Source organism: Otolemur garnettii, unplaced genomic scaffold, assembly GCF_000181295.1.
Source record: "Otolemur garnettii isolate 467f Iridium unplaced genomic scaffold, OtoGar3 scaffold00018, whole genome shotgun sequence".
Classification (NCBI taxonomy): domain Eukaryota; kingdom Metazoa; phylum Chordata; class Mammalia; order Primates; family Galagidae; genus Otolemur; species Otolemur garnettii.
This window is the reverse complement of record NW_003852413.1, coordinates 3,797,355-3,811,127: the sequence shown is the minus strand read 5'-3', so window position 1 is coordinate 3,811,127 and position 13,773 is coordinate 3,797,355. Positions and strand designations below refer to the sequence as shown.

Genomic DNA, 13,773 nt, shown 5'->3' with positions numbered 1-13,773 from the left:
AGGAGGAGAGAGCTCACAACACCCCCAGGCTGGGAAGAAAGTGGGGATTGGTAGGAAGGATAAAGGATAATGGGGAGACGAGGTCATAGCAGGGACGTTACATCATGTCACCTGGACTCCTGGGCCCAGCTTTGTCTGAGCCACCCACTTGGTGACTTGAGACAGTGGAGGTTTTTTTGTTGTTATTGCAGTTTTTGGCTGGAGCCAGGCTTGAACCCACCACCTCCACCTCCAATATATGGGGCTGGTGCCCTACTCCTTGAGCCACAGGCACCGCCCCAGTGGAGGTTTTCCAATAGCTTTAGATAGAGTTGAATTTGTCACGTTCAATGGAAGAGTCCAGATGTAACAGGCAATCCTTGGGGTGCTCCTGTTGGATTGTCAATCACGTAGCTGCCTCGCGGTGGGGGTGGCCCCCACAATGGCGAGGGGTGTGGGCTCTGAAGCCCCACTTCCCTGGGCGAGAACTTGCTCTGGTGTGGGCAGCTGCGGCCTTGGGCAGGTTGCTTAATGCATCTGAGCCCCGGGCTTCATATCCATGGACGGGTGGTGTTTACATCACCTCCATTTCAGAGGACTACACGGGCCTGGTCAGAAGTGCCAAAGAAGTGTCTGCTGAAAGCATAAATAGCATCCAGCTCCCTGGAGGGTCAATGAGCTCAGCACGTGCGTCATTTCCAGGATGCCGGGGGCGTCAGCAGGAGGCTCACGTTACCCAACCCAGCCGTCCGGCCACCTCTGCGTGCTCTCTTGTTCTGGAAGCTCCACCCTCCCCCTCGGCTTCTCTCAGAGTAGAGAACTGGGAGCTGAGAGCCTTTGTCCAAGGTCCCTGGGCTCCCAGTGCGGCAGAGCAGCCCTTCACCGGTAAGGACTGGACCCAGGTGTGCCAGTCTTCAGAAGGGGAGGCTGCTGTGCACCCCTACACAGAGGCTGCTGCTGTTGCCTGAGAGTTTGGAGGTGTTTGTGTCAAATCTCTGATGTGGCCTTAATAGGAATCCTTCAGTGCACATTTATGCGCATGCTGACTTTGATCCGCAACATGAACCCACAGAGACACGTTTTTGTGAGACTGGCCGACTTTCTCGCCCCTGGTCCAACAGCTTCCGGTTCCGCCCCTGGAGGCAGCTGGGCCCATCCAGCCTTGAGTCTCTGCCCTAACCCTTCAGGACACTGCTCCACTTCTCTGGGGACCCTGCACCTGCTTCTTGTCCACTCTGCTCCTCTAGTGGAACCCGTCTCCTCCCTCTCCCTCCAGGTCATCCCTCTGGGAGCATGGCTCCCGCCTCTGTGCACGCCAGCTTGGCTTCCTGCCCCCACAGCCCAAACGCCCACATTCTGTCTGCTCCCTGTCCCCCTGCGTCTCAGCAGCCCCCACACTCTGTCTCAGTCCCCTGTGGGAAACTGTCTGATGGGCTGCAACGGGCAGACCACCAGCCCCATAGAAGATGCGACCACCTGCAGCCTTATTTAGAGAAAAGGCCTTTGCAGACTTAGTCATGTTAAGGCTCTTGGGACGAGATCATCCTGGATTAGTGTGGGCCTTAAATCCAATGACCTGTGTCCTTATTAGAAGTGGGAAGTTTGGGCAGACACAGAGAAAGCCACATGAGGACAGAGGCAGAGACGCGACAAAGAACGCCAGAGGCTGCTGGAGCCCCCGCAAGATAGAAAGAGAGAGGCCCGGTTGAGAGTCAGACACCAAAGGAACTGGCCCTGCTGGTGCCTCGTTCTCAGGCTTTTGGCCTCCAGAACTGGGAGGATAAGTCACTGCTGTTTGCAGCTGCCCAGTTTGCGGTTCTTTGGTATGGTGGCCTCAGGACACCAGTGTAAGTGGGCAGGTGTTGCTGGAGCAGCCAGCACAATAGTGCCAGGGCTCAGCGGCTCCCAGCAGCTCAGGGGGCCAGCCAGCTTCTGGTCCTGTCCTTGTAGGGGACATTCTTCTCGGGGCCCTGTCAGACCTGGTCACACCGTGCTGCCTGCCTCCCAGCAGACGGTTCATCTCCCGTTACAGAGAGCAGAGAGGCACATCTGGGACTCTGTAAATGTCTTGTTCTCTGCCTGCAGGCTCGCCTGTGCCTAGAAACAGTCTGACCCCTAGACCCAAACCTGTTCTTGTCTTAACACAGCAAATCTCTATTGTTCTTGCTCCGGGTCCACCCTCCAGCACTCCAGACACAGCCTCGCTGTCACACGTCTGGCCAGTCCCTCCTTGCTAATCGGAGTCTGGCTTCTGCCTCCATTGTGCTGTGAAGCTGCTCTTCTTGAGTGAGTGAGCAGTTCTTGTTGCTGAGTCCAGCAGAAACTTCTCCGTCCTGGGCTTCCTTGTCGTCTGGATGTGATCCCATCTGGCCTCCTCCTCCCTGAAGTTTTCTTCCCCCGTGTCTGGATGGTTTCTCTTCCAAGTCCTTTCTGCACGCCTCTTCCTCCCAACATAGCATGCTCAGCATGCTCTTCCTCCGAAGGCCATGGGCCCCCTTCCCGCTCCAGCTGAGGGAGTCTCCTAGGGTCGCACGCACAGCAGGTGCCACAGCAGGTGCCTGGAGGGAGGGATGACCCACTGCCTCCAGCTTGTGGCTCTCCCAGGCCTCACCTCCAGGAATGCCCCACTGGGATGTCCACACAAGTCCATGTGGGACATTTGCTCCAAGCTGTTATTTATTTCTGTATCCTGAGAAAATCTATTACCCTGCCCATTACTGGCCAAGTGTCCAAGCCCAAAAATCTGCCTCAAGAAGTAAGTCTTCAATTTCTTAAGCTTTAGAGCATCTCTTCAGCCTACCTCTTCCTCTCCCATGCTCAGTGGCTACCCCTTACCCACTGGCTTGACCAACTGTCCTCTTCCCATCACACCTCCTGAGCCTGGCCCTCTGGGTGGCCTAGTTTTGTCCCTTCCTGCCAAGGACACCCTCACCACCACCACCTCACCTGGGCATACCCGACACCTGCCTGGTGCGCTGTGCCGATGCCCCTGGAAATGCTGGTTCTCACCTAGATTGCTGCCCCAGCTTCTGTCCACCTAGAAAGCTCTTGTCATGTGGCAGCCCAGACCTCAGCCCTCTGTGAAAATGTCCTTTCTCCACGGGGGCTGTGGCCCACCCTCACCACTAGTCCTTGTTGTTCCTATGTTCCTGGTGCTTTGGGAAAACTTCCATGTCCCCAGCAGCAGTGCCACGGTGCCCTCACATTGGTGACCTGCGAGTCTGTCTCTCGCCCTCCCGCTGCCATGGCCCCGGTGCCTGATGACGGCTCAGTGCACGGCATTTAGTTGTGAGTGAACAGATAACTTTGCACATAGCCTTGAGCCAGGCCCTCCGCCTTACTCTTCTCTGAGGAGGTTTGGAACAGGGAAACCAAAACCGACTCACGGGTTCCATCCCAGGTCTGCTGGGTTGATGTAGAGGATGCCAGCCCTGGACACCGTGGCCGGGGTGGCCGTCCTCAGGTGGCTGATCTCAAATACCAGCCTCATGGTGCGGTTCAAGGGGATTCGCTCATTGCTGGCCAGGGTGAGGACCTAGGAGGGGGACAGCAGGTCACAGGTCCCACATCACCATGATGGAGTCCCAGGAGGGGTAGCTTGGAGCAAATATCTGAGTACAGGGAGATACTTGGCAACCCTGTGCCACCCGCTGGTGAGAGCAAGCCTTTTTCATCCTAGCATTTCTCAGCCCCACTCTGCCCCCTGCCCTGCCCTAGGACAGCCTGGGCAGCCTTCTGCACTCTTGCTCCAAGGCAGGACCACACTGAAGGATCACACTTGGTTCTCAAACCCTCACCTTCTCTGGAAAGTCTTGTGTTCCCGCCTCTACCCAACAGAGGATCATTTTTTATGAATAAAACTGCTTCTAGGTAAGTTTGAATTCTGCCTCCCAAACATTCTGTGTAGTTTCCACGTGCTACATATAAATTGGAGAATGTTTCCAGGATCTCTACCCTAAACCACCTGCTACTAGAAAGCCCTTGAGGAGAAGCCCCGCCTGCATAGAGGGGACGTGTCCCATGGAGAGGCCTCACCGCTGCCCCTCCCCGCCCCGCCGCGGCTGTGGGGTTAGCTTAGAGCCTGGGCTGCACCTTGTTGTCATCCATGACGGTGTTGAGGGACTCGATCCACATGGGGTCTATGTCCCCATCCAGGACGATCCACTTGGGGCCCTCGTGAGTGAGGTTGGCTAGGTCTCGCATGATGGTGGAGAACAGGCCTGGAAGGAAGCCCAGCTCTCAGCAGCTGCGGGGGGCACGGGGGGCACAGAGGCCGGGCAGGGGGCAGGCCAGGCACCCTCCCTTCCTCTTCCTCCTCCCCCTCTCTCCCTCACTCCTCCTTCTTTTCCCTTTTCCCCTCCTTCTCCCTCCCACCCCTCACTCAGAGGCTGCCTGTCCCCTGCTTCAGATGGACAACAAAGGCCTGAGGACCAGAGTGACAAGAGTGACAGGCTTCTTTCCCTCCCTACTCCTCACCCCTGGGGATGGTGTGGCCTTCCTCTGAAATGCCCCAGCCAGGCCTGGCCTTTGCCCTCTGACCTTGCACCCCAGCCCATTCTTGGACACCCCAGTTCTCTTTGTGAAGCCACTTCCCAGAGGAACTCCAGCCCAGAGCCTGGCCTAGGCATGGCTGCCCTGGGCCCAGCCTCGCCCTGTGTCCCTCTCGTAGGTTGCACTGTCCTTGCTTGGGCAGAGCAGCCTGAGGTTCCCACAGGTCCCAGCTTGGGTGTGCCCCCTGGTGGCCCCCACAGCACTGTCCTCATGGTGCTGCCCCCACAGCTGAGCTGCCTGCCTTGCCCCGGGCCCCCCTCCTGGTACCGTCTTTCCACTCTCTGGTGGCCGGGTTAATGATGCCGAAGAGCTCGTCACAGGTGACGGCCTTGGGGTCCAGGTCCACAGCCACCGGCTTCCTCTTCAGGTTCTGGTAGGTCTTGTTGAGGGATTTGAGGACCTGGGCAAAGGTGGGAGGCCATTCACCTGTGATTCCATGTCCTCAGCACCCCCTGCACCTGCCCTGGACAGGTATGAGACCCTTTATGTGAGCCCGGACAATCACCCTTTTGTGATCATGTGCAGAATCTCCTGTGATCTGGTTTGCTTTGGGGGCACGTAGGTGAGTTTGCCCCCCACCCCCACCAGCAACCATGGGTGCCAGGGGCTAATCATTCACATTTACAGCTGCAGAGGGCCACTTGCCTCAGGCCGGGCTAAGCTCTGGAAAAATTCACCTTAGCATCTTCCTACTAATACAAGTACTATAGGCCACAGGGAGAAGCTCCCGATCTTCCACCCAGAGAGACGGGAGTGCTGTGGTGTCACAGCTCACAGCAACCTCCAACACTTGGGCTTAAGTGATTCTCTTGCCTCAGCCTCCCAAGTACCTGGGACTACAGGTGCCCACCACAACACCTGGCTATTTTTTGTTGTAGTTGTCATTGTTGATTAGCAGGCCCGGGCCAGGTTCCAACCCGCCAGCCTCGGTATATGTGGCTGGTGCTGTAACCACTGTGCTATGGGCACCAATTCGTGAGACAGGTTTTAAGGACATCTCATCTGTGTGTACGTACATTCCTTTTTAGGAAACGGGGTTCATACAGTTCCTGCCTTTACAAAACCACTTGCTGTGAGCCCCCCCCCCATTATTAGTCTGAGGAACAATTTGGCATTAGCGTCCTTACTGGGGGCAGCGCATGAACTCAGGCTGGTGGCACAGACTTTAGTGGCATCAGCCACCACCTTCCATACCTCACCAGCCGCAGGGCACAGACAGGGGACAGGAGTGGGGGTGGGGCTGGCCCAGAGAGGGGGAAGCAGGAGGAAGGCCCCTGGGGGGCAAGGCTGTGGCGCCTTCTCCCCTCCCCGTAATTGTCCTTCCTGGACTGGGACATAGTTGAGCGACTCCCCAGGGCAGGGAGAGGTGATTGGGGGGGGGCTGACCCTTCCCCTAGGCCTCCTGCACCGGCCAGGTCCCTGCCGGGCCCTCTGGGGGAGGCACCTGAGACTTGCCGCTGCCCGCGTTCCCGATGACGAACACGGAGTGTCGGACCTGCAGCAGCTCCTCCAGCTGCACCACCTTCAGCACGAAGTTGTCCTCGGCCTGCAGCCTGAGCTCCACGATGCTTTGCTTGATGACCTGCCGAGACACAGGCGAGGCTGGGCACTGGGACAGCCTTTCTTTTTGGCGGGGTCCTCCTGCCCAGTGGGACAGGGGAGAAGAGAACCATAGCCCTCTAAGTGGGGGCATCTACAAGTTTGGCTACTGCTGCTTCTGTGACCTTGGGAGGGAAGCATTTGCCCAAAGCCTCCCAGCCCCATCTGAGGGAGTGACCCCCCAGCCAGGTCTAGGGACGCAGTGGCAGCCCCAGGGTCTTTCTCATAGCCTGTGGAACGTGGCTTCCTACCCAGGGTTGCATTTGCCATATGGGTCCCTGTCTGACATCCTAGGCAGGGCCAACCTCTCAGTGTGGAGAAAAGGCCCTGGGTGACTCTACCTTCTCAAAGTTCAGGTCTCGCTTCCGAGGCACGTCCAGAGCTGGGAAGAGGTCCCCAATCAGCCCCATGAACACAGGCAGGTCGTCGGTCACGATTTTGGGGATGTTGAAGTCTCTCAGGGCCCTCATGAGCACCTGGTCCTCTGCTCGGCTGGGGTCCCCCCTCTTCAGGGAACCGGCCACCACCAGCACAGACTTGATGGCGCGGAGGCCCCAGTCATAGTGGTCCTGTGGGCAGCAGGGACGGCAGGCACAGCTGAGTTCTCCCTCCCACCCTGGCTGGTGGGGGTCCAGGAGGGCTGGGAGGCAGCCTCAGCCGTGCCCAACACGCACCATGCACTCCTGGGCCCTGGACACACACCTGCTTAGACAGCAGCTCCTTGCACAAGGTGTAGAGGGTGATGAACTTCCTGGCCAGCAGGCGCGCCTCCAGGAAGCCCTCGGCCACCAGCATGATCTCGCAGATCAGTTCAAAGTCAGGGACCACCATGGCGCAGGGTCTAGGGAGATCAGACAGGTGGGCTCCTCCCTCATCCCTCCCCCACTCATGCCTCCATCCGTCCTTTGTCTCACCTGGGAATGCACGCTTCCCCTGCCAGTGGGCCGCAGCATATGGGTCACCTCCTGGGGCAGGGAGCCGGGCTCCCGGCCCTGTCCCTGACCTCCCTTTGGGTGTCTCTAGCCTGCCAGTGTGACCCTTCCAAGTGCCAACCAGTGGCCTGCCTTCCATCGGCTCCTACAGTGTTGGGCTGTGTCTCAAGTGTGCCATCTCCTGCCCACCAAGTGCTGTCCTGATGAGCCCCGTCTTCCATGGCTTCCCCCTCCGCTCTCTCCCTGGCATGGGGCCAGCCCAAGTCACACCTGTGCCACACACCTGAACAAAGCCTTTAAGTTCTCAGGCAGCTCTGTGCGCCCTGCGTACCCCGGGTTCATGGTGATGAAGATGCCAACGGTGGGGATGAGGCTTATCGTCTCTCCGAGGAAATTAAATGTTTTTTTCTTGGCCCGAATTGCATCTTGGACACATTTCACCTGAGTGGTTGGTACACAGACATGTCAGCAGGGAAGTGGCCGGCTTCGCTGAGCCAGGTGGGTCTCTGTGTTACAGCGTGTGACTGAGTCTGCAGTGTCCTCCTAGTTTCTTTATTTTTATTTTTTTTGAGACAGAGTCCTACCCTCAGTGTCACAGCTCCCAGCAACCTCAAACCCTTGGGCTTAAGCGATTCTCTTGACTTAGCTTCCCAAGTAGCTGGGACTACAGGTGCCCACCACAACACCCAGCTATTTTTTTTTATTGTTGTTGCAGTTGTCATTGTTGTTTAGCTGGCCTGGGCTGGGTTTGAAGCCGCCACCCTCAGTGTATGGGGCTGGCCCTGTAACCACTGTGCTACGGGAGCTTAACCCTAGTTTCTTTTTTAAATTAAGCTTTTACATCTGGAGGCCATTGTAGACCTTTCGCGGTTGTAAGAAAGAATGTGGGGGTGCCCAGTGCCCAACAGGGACATCTTAGACTACAGCGCAATGCAGCAGGGTCCTGGTGCTAGTGGCGGCCACCACGGGAGCCCTGTGCCCTTCCTGTAGCCACACCATGTCCCTCTGTTCCTCGCGCCCCCAGCCCCTTAGCGACTAGTATCTGTTCTGTTTCTGTGACTCTCATCTCAGTGAGTCTCCTCACTCAGTATGGTTCTTCGCAGGGGCTCCAGGCCATTGCCAGAACCAATAGTTCCCACTGTGGTTTTGCTGAGTGGTGTCCCACCTCCCAGCCTTCTGCGTCCTTTTCCCATGCTGACAATGACTGGTCTGCTCATTGGACCACCTGACAGTCTTTCTGACCATCTATCCATGTCCAAGGTTAAACCCCACCCCGCCCCTGTCTGCATTTGGTCCTTTAAAGCAACCTTCCAAGGCAGCTGCAGATCTCCAAGTCCCCACTTGGGGGCGCCCAACACTTGCGGTGAGACATGTCCCACTTGCCTGGCTTCCCAAGTCTCCCTGAACCCAGGTTCCACTGCCCTGGTTTTCCTGCCTTTCCTGCCATGACTGGTCTGCAGAGCCCACAGTGTGACCTCTGGCAGGCAGGGACCGGCCGGATGCTTCCCACATCAACTCTCTCCTTCCTGCGGCCTCTGAGTCCATAAAACTCCAGTGTCCCTGGCTTGGCGCCTGTGGCTCAAGCGGCTAAGGGGCCAGCCACATACACCTGAGCTGGTGGGTTTGAATACAGCCTGGGACCACCAAACAACAATGATGGCTGCAACCAAATAGCCGGGTGTTGTGGTGGGCACCTGTGGTCCCAGCTACTTGGGAGGCAGAGGCAGGAGACTCGCTTGAGCCCAGGAGTTGGAGGTTGCTGTGAGCTGTGATGGCACAGCACTCTACCCAGGGGGACAGCTTGAGGCTCTGTCTCAAAACCAAAACCAAAACCAAAACCTCCAGTGCCCCAAACAGGCTCCATCCCCCCAGGCCGAGTTCTCTGACTGTGGGGTAGCAGGAGAGGCCCAGGCAGCAGCCAGCACTGCCCACACGCTGGGTCAGGGCCTCATGCCCAGACACTGGTCTCCAGCCCCCAGGCTCAGGGGTTCTTCAGGCTGGAAGGAGCCACCTAGGGGGAGGTGGCCACCTGTGATTCACTGGCAAACCAGTGTCATCAATTCCATCTTATAGATGAGAAAATGTAGGTGCAGAGAGTTCAAATCCCTGACACGCAGAGCATTAGGGAGTTAACGTAGTAAATTTAAGCTGGGCTTTGAGCCCAGGCTAGGGTCTGAGCAGTCTGGGCCCCCATGCTTGCGCCCTTCTCCTGAGCTCCCTGCTGTGGGTGTGGGTGGCAGTCTCAGCACCATCCACCCACCCACACCCTGACTCCCATCTCCTTCAAGAATATTGCAGTTATTCTGGGCCTCCAGGTCAGCCCCAACTTACCCTACAGAGCCCAGGGGGTCTCCACCCCAATAGGCATTTGTTTGAGGCAGAAATGATTGTCTAGTCATGTGGGTGGCCCTGTGGGTGACTTTAACATGGAGTGGGGGTGGTGCTGGCACAGGACGGCTCCCTCACCAAGAACCCCACTCCTGCCCTGCCGTCCCGGTGCTTCAGCCTGAGCATTCCATGTTGCCTCCCTGCCTCCTCCCACCCCGTTCCTTTCCTGACACTCCTGTTTGGTACCCTTGTCTAACCTAGAAACTGCTAGTATCCTTCAATGCCCAGCTCCACAGATACCCACAGCAAAGCCCTTGGTCCTGCTCTCCCTCCCGAGTGAAATTATCTCCTCACCTGTATTCATCTGCACGTACGTCGCCATACCAGATTTTTACTGTTTTCAACCCGAATGAATGTCTAACCTGACCCCAGGGGCCAGGTTGGGGGCGCCACCCACCTCTGTGTCACACCATCCCCCAGACCCTGGAATGCTGCAGGTGGGTAAGGAGGTTCTGTCTGCTAATGGGAAGGGTGTGAGGTAAGGGGCAGGCAGGCAGCCAGTCACCTGGACTCATGCAGGGGCCTACCTGCACAGCAATCACGGACAAGACCTCCACCGAGATCCGGTTGAACTCATCAAAGCAGCCCCAGGCCCCGGTCTGGGCCAGGCCCTTGTAGATATTCCCACAGGACTGGAAAGGGTGAGACGGAGGGAGCCATTGGCGAAGGAAGAGCCTGGGGCCAGTGGCCTGAGGGGGGTCATCTGCCCCCTCATCAAGCTTCTCCCTGGCCCCCGTGGCTCAGCCAGGCTGGAGACATCTAGGCCCCAGAAGGCTAGCAGGCTCACTTCTCAGAGAGGGCTGACCCCGTGGGTGCCAGAAAGAGCCATCCTTTTGCCGGGACCACACAGGTTGAGACCCTGGATGGAGGCTCCTGCAGGGCTCCTGGCCAGAGGGCTAGACAAGTGCCCACTCACAAAATCTAGGCTTTGATTTATTCTTAGCCTTTTCTTTTATGTACACAAAGGACGAGTCCTCTCAACTGAGGAGCTTGGGGGGCCTGGCTGGGTAATCAGGACGACCCTTCAGTTTCCATCTAGGATTCCAGGTGGTTACTACCCCCTTCTGGAGGTCCCAACCGCAGATTGCACTTTCCTAAGTCCGGGAGGCTGCAGTACACTGTGTGGTCTCAACAGCCCCAGGGGCAGCTGCCTGTCCTCAGGATGGGGTCCCAGATCATGGGGCTCAGATCTGGGCAGGGTAGGCGAGGCCTCTTCAGGCCTAGGGTCCCAAACTCAGGGACTGCCCCCACCTCCCCTCCTGCAGGAGGCTGCAGCAGCCGGGACCACTGAGACATCCCTCCCCTGCTCACTCATTAGAGAACGGTCTGTGATGACTGATGGGACCAGGCCTGTCCTCTGCTCCCCTTCCAAGCCCACCTAGACATAGCTCTTACTTGGTCCCCACACACACCCCCATAAGGGAGGTTCTATCCTCTGCCTGGAGTCCCCAGCTCTGGTGCAATCTTGGAACAGAGGCTGGGAAAAGGTTACCTCCAGGGCAGGGTGTTTGGGGCCTAATTTGTCAGACAGGCCACCAGAGGGGGACACCACCAGCAACAGGGTCCCCAGTGCTGGTGCTCTTTGCAGATGTTCAGGGATTGAGAGCTTGCTGTGGGGCCTCCTGGGACAGGGTGCTCAGATTTCTTCCCATGTGGGGATGTGGGTCCCAGCTCTGGGCCTCAGCTGCACACCTTGTAGTCCATTTGCTCGGAGCAGTTGAAGACGTACACCATGGTGCCCAGCGCTCTGCCCAGGTCCTTAGTTGTCTCCGTCTTGCCAGTCCCCGCGGGGCCAGCAGGCGCCCCGCCCATGATCAGATGGAGGGACTGTGTCAGGGTGATGTAGCACCTGTCGGGACCTCTGCTTAACCACTGTGCCAGTGACCCCACGGCCGCCCACTGCTTTCACTGAGGGTCTAGTTAGATGTGTTGCTGCCCCTGCCCAGCCCCAGGAGGCACGACAGCGAGAGGGCAGGAAGGACTTCAGATGTGACTGAGGGACAGGCACCGTTCAGGGCAGAGGTGGCACAGGGACCTTTCCCACTGTGGCACTCGGGCAGGGGAGTACCACTAAACTGGTGATGGTTGGAACACCACCCACATCTACTGAGGGTGGGCTCAGGGCTGGGTGGCTTCTGATCTTAGTGTTTGGGGTTGTTGAGTAATTTATTCAACCCTCAACAAGCTCATGGAAATTCATAAAACAATATCCCCATGGAGCCTGAGGCCTGGCATAGTGATGGGACTAACCCTGACCATGGGTCCCCCTGACCCAAGTGCCCGGCTCATTCAGCCTCAGCAGCTGGTGTCCAAGCCTGACAATGTGAAGAATCACAGAGAAGGGACCCAAAGGAATGCGGGACTTGTTTAGGGATGGGTGTGATGGGCCCACAGGTGCGTCCCCACCTGTCAGTGAGGGGGGTGATGACCAGCCGCGGCGTGTTGCCCAGATACTCATAGGAATACCGGATTTGGGCATCACAGATGTTGGCAAAGCAGTGTCGCTTCTCCTCATCCCAGCGGTGCCGGAGCTGGGACTGCCAGGTGAAGGCCTGAGAACTCTCCACCTGCAGAAGGAGCCGCAGCTCTTCTTGTTGGCTGAGAGCAACGCAACCGGCAGACCCACCAAGAAGGCCAGGCTGCCTCCTGCCGGCCCCTGGGCCCTCAGGCGCCTTCCTGGGCCCTCAGGCGCCTTCCTGGCCCTCCTCCTTCCTCTCCAGCACCAGGCATCCAACCTTACTGCTGCCCCCCACTGAATCTTGCTGAAGGATGAGTGCATCCCATGAGGGGGTATTGCTCATCTGATCACTGTGCCTTTTAGGCGAGGGGTTGGGGGCTGAGCTGGGGTCCTGTCCCAGCCACTGGAAATGGCAGGTTAGGAGCCTCTGAAAGCATGGCCGCAACAAGGTACATTGGCCCTTCACTAGCCACTCCCTGGGGACAGTGGGCACGTGTACCTTGGCAACAATCATTTTGGCCACCACGTCCCGGGCATGCACGTCAATGGTGCAGACCGTCATGATCTTCATCCTGTCACCGGGGTTGAGGTTCCCGATGAGCAGTGTGATAAGTGCATTCAGCTGGCTGATCTGCGAGAGGAGAGACACTTTCACAGACGCTGCGGGGTGCCACTGAGGGCTGGGTGGTCCCCCCATGGGGCCCCTGGGCTGTCTGGGTTCTCGGGAGATCATAGTCACAAGTGGAAGTTTACCACACTCTTGTTTACAGTAACAGAAAACAGGAGAATGTGGTGTGGGGTGTGCTAACCTTTGGGACAGGCCTGTGAGGGAATAGCACAGAGCCACCGAAAGTGATATAGTAGAAAAAAATTAATGCTGTGGGGAGAGGGTGGAGATTAAGTAAAAACAGTTGGTTTTAAAACTTTCCAGATAGTTTGTATATTTTTACATACAAATTGTACACATACAAAAAGACTAGGAAGCTACTAAGAAAATGTCAACAGTGTTATATTTGGGTGGTGGGATTATAGCTATATTTTTCTTTTTAAAAAAATTATCTTTGGTTTCAGCATTTCTAACCAAGAATCTTTAAGAAAAAAGACTTGCGGCTCGGCGCCTGTGACTCAAGTGGCTAAGGCGCCAGCCACATACACCTAAGGTGGCAGGTTCAAATCCAGCCCAGGCCCACCAAAAACAACAGCTGCAACCAAAAAATAGCCGGGCGTTGTGGCCGGCGCCTGTGGTCCCAGCTATTTGGGAGTCAGAAGCAGGAGACTTGCTTGAGCCCAGGAGTTGGACATTGCTGTGAGCGTGATGCCATGGCACTCTACCCAGGGGGATAGCTTGAGGCTCTGTCTCAAAAAAAAAAAAAGACTTGCAGTAGCATTTCACGATTTCCAGCTAAGACATGAAAGCTACATATTTCAGAAGATGTTGCTGTTGGGTACAAGTGCCCAGGGTCGCTGACACTTGGCAGCTTTTGACCCATGGGAATGTCAGTTTCACAAGGTCCAGTCTTGGAAAGGAAGATGCTTCTGGTAGTCACTTGGCAGAGTTTGAGATGGACGTACAGGATCACGAACCTGCTTTTTGTTGTAGTCTTTGATGGCGTTTTCATAGCCTTCCTCCAGCCTTGAAAACGCCAGGCCCACCTCCGTGGTCCACCAGATCTGGGTGCATGTGAGGGCAATCTGGAAACAGAGAGGCCCCCCCATTCCTGAGCAGTGAGCGGCCAGTTACACTAATAATAAAAGTTCCTGCTGCTGATGCCAACTGTTTTCCAATACAGGGTGGTGAACAGAGGGGCCGTGTGGACACAGCACACACCCTCGTCTCAGAGCTGCCCCTCCCCCACTGCAACACCC

At 56.9% G+C, this 13,773-nt stretch overlaps 1 protein-coding gene across 1 annotated transcript in view; it reads right to left on the bottom strand.

The window, feature by feature from the left end:
* Window positions 1-13,773, bottom strand: part of DNAH17 (dynein axonemal heavy chain 17) — a 117,731-nt gene that overhangs the window by 56,086 nt on the left and 47,872 nt on the right. Inside the window, exons 30-41 of the mRNA XM_012802834.1 lie at window positions 13,492-13,599; window positions 12,407-12,538; window positions 11,856-12,016; window positions 11,142-11,298; window positions 9,977-10,081; window positions 7,345-7,502; window positions 6,832-6,970; window positions 6,471-6,698; window positions 5,975-6,112; window positions 4,798-4,930; window positions 4,072-4,199; window positions 3,366-3,514 (exon numbers count right to left, since the gene is read on the bottom strand). Coding sequence (XP_012658288.1) covers window positions 3,366-3,514; window positions 4,072-4,199; window positions 4,798-4,930; window positions 5,975-6,112; window positions 6,471-6,698; window positions 6,832-6,970; window positions 7,345-7,502; window positions 9,977-10,081; window positions 11,142-11,298; window positions 11,856-12,016; window positions 12,407-12,538; window positions 13,492-13,599 — 1,736 coding nt within the window. The remainder of the gene's footprint in view (window positions 1-3,365; window positions 3,515-4,071; window positions 4,200-4,797; window positions 4,931-5,974; window positions 6,113-6,470; window positions 6,699-6,831; window positions 6,971-7,344; window positions 7,503-9,976; window positions 10,082-11,141; window positions 11,299-11,855; window positions 12,017-12,406; window positions 12,539-13,491; window positions 13,600-13,773) is intronic.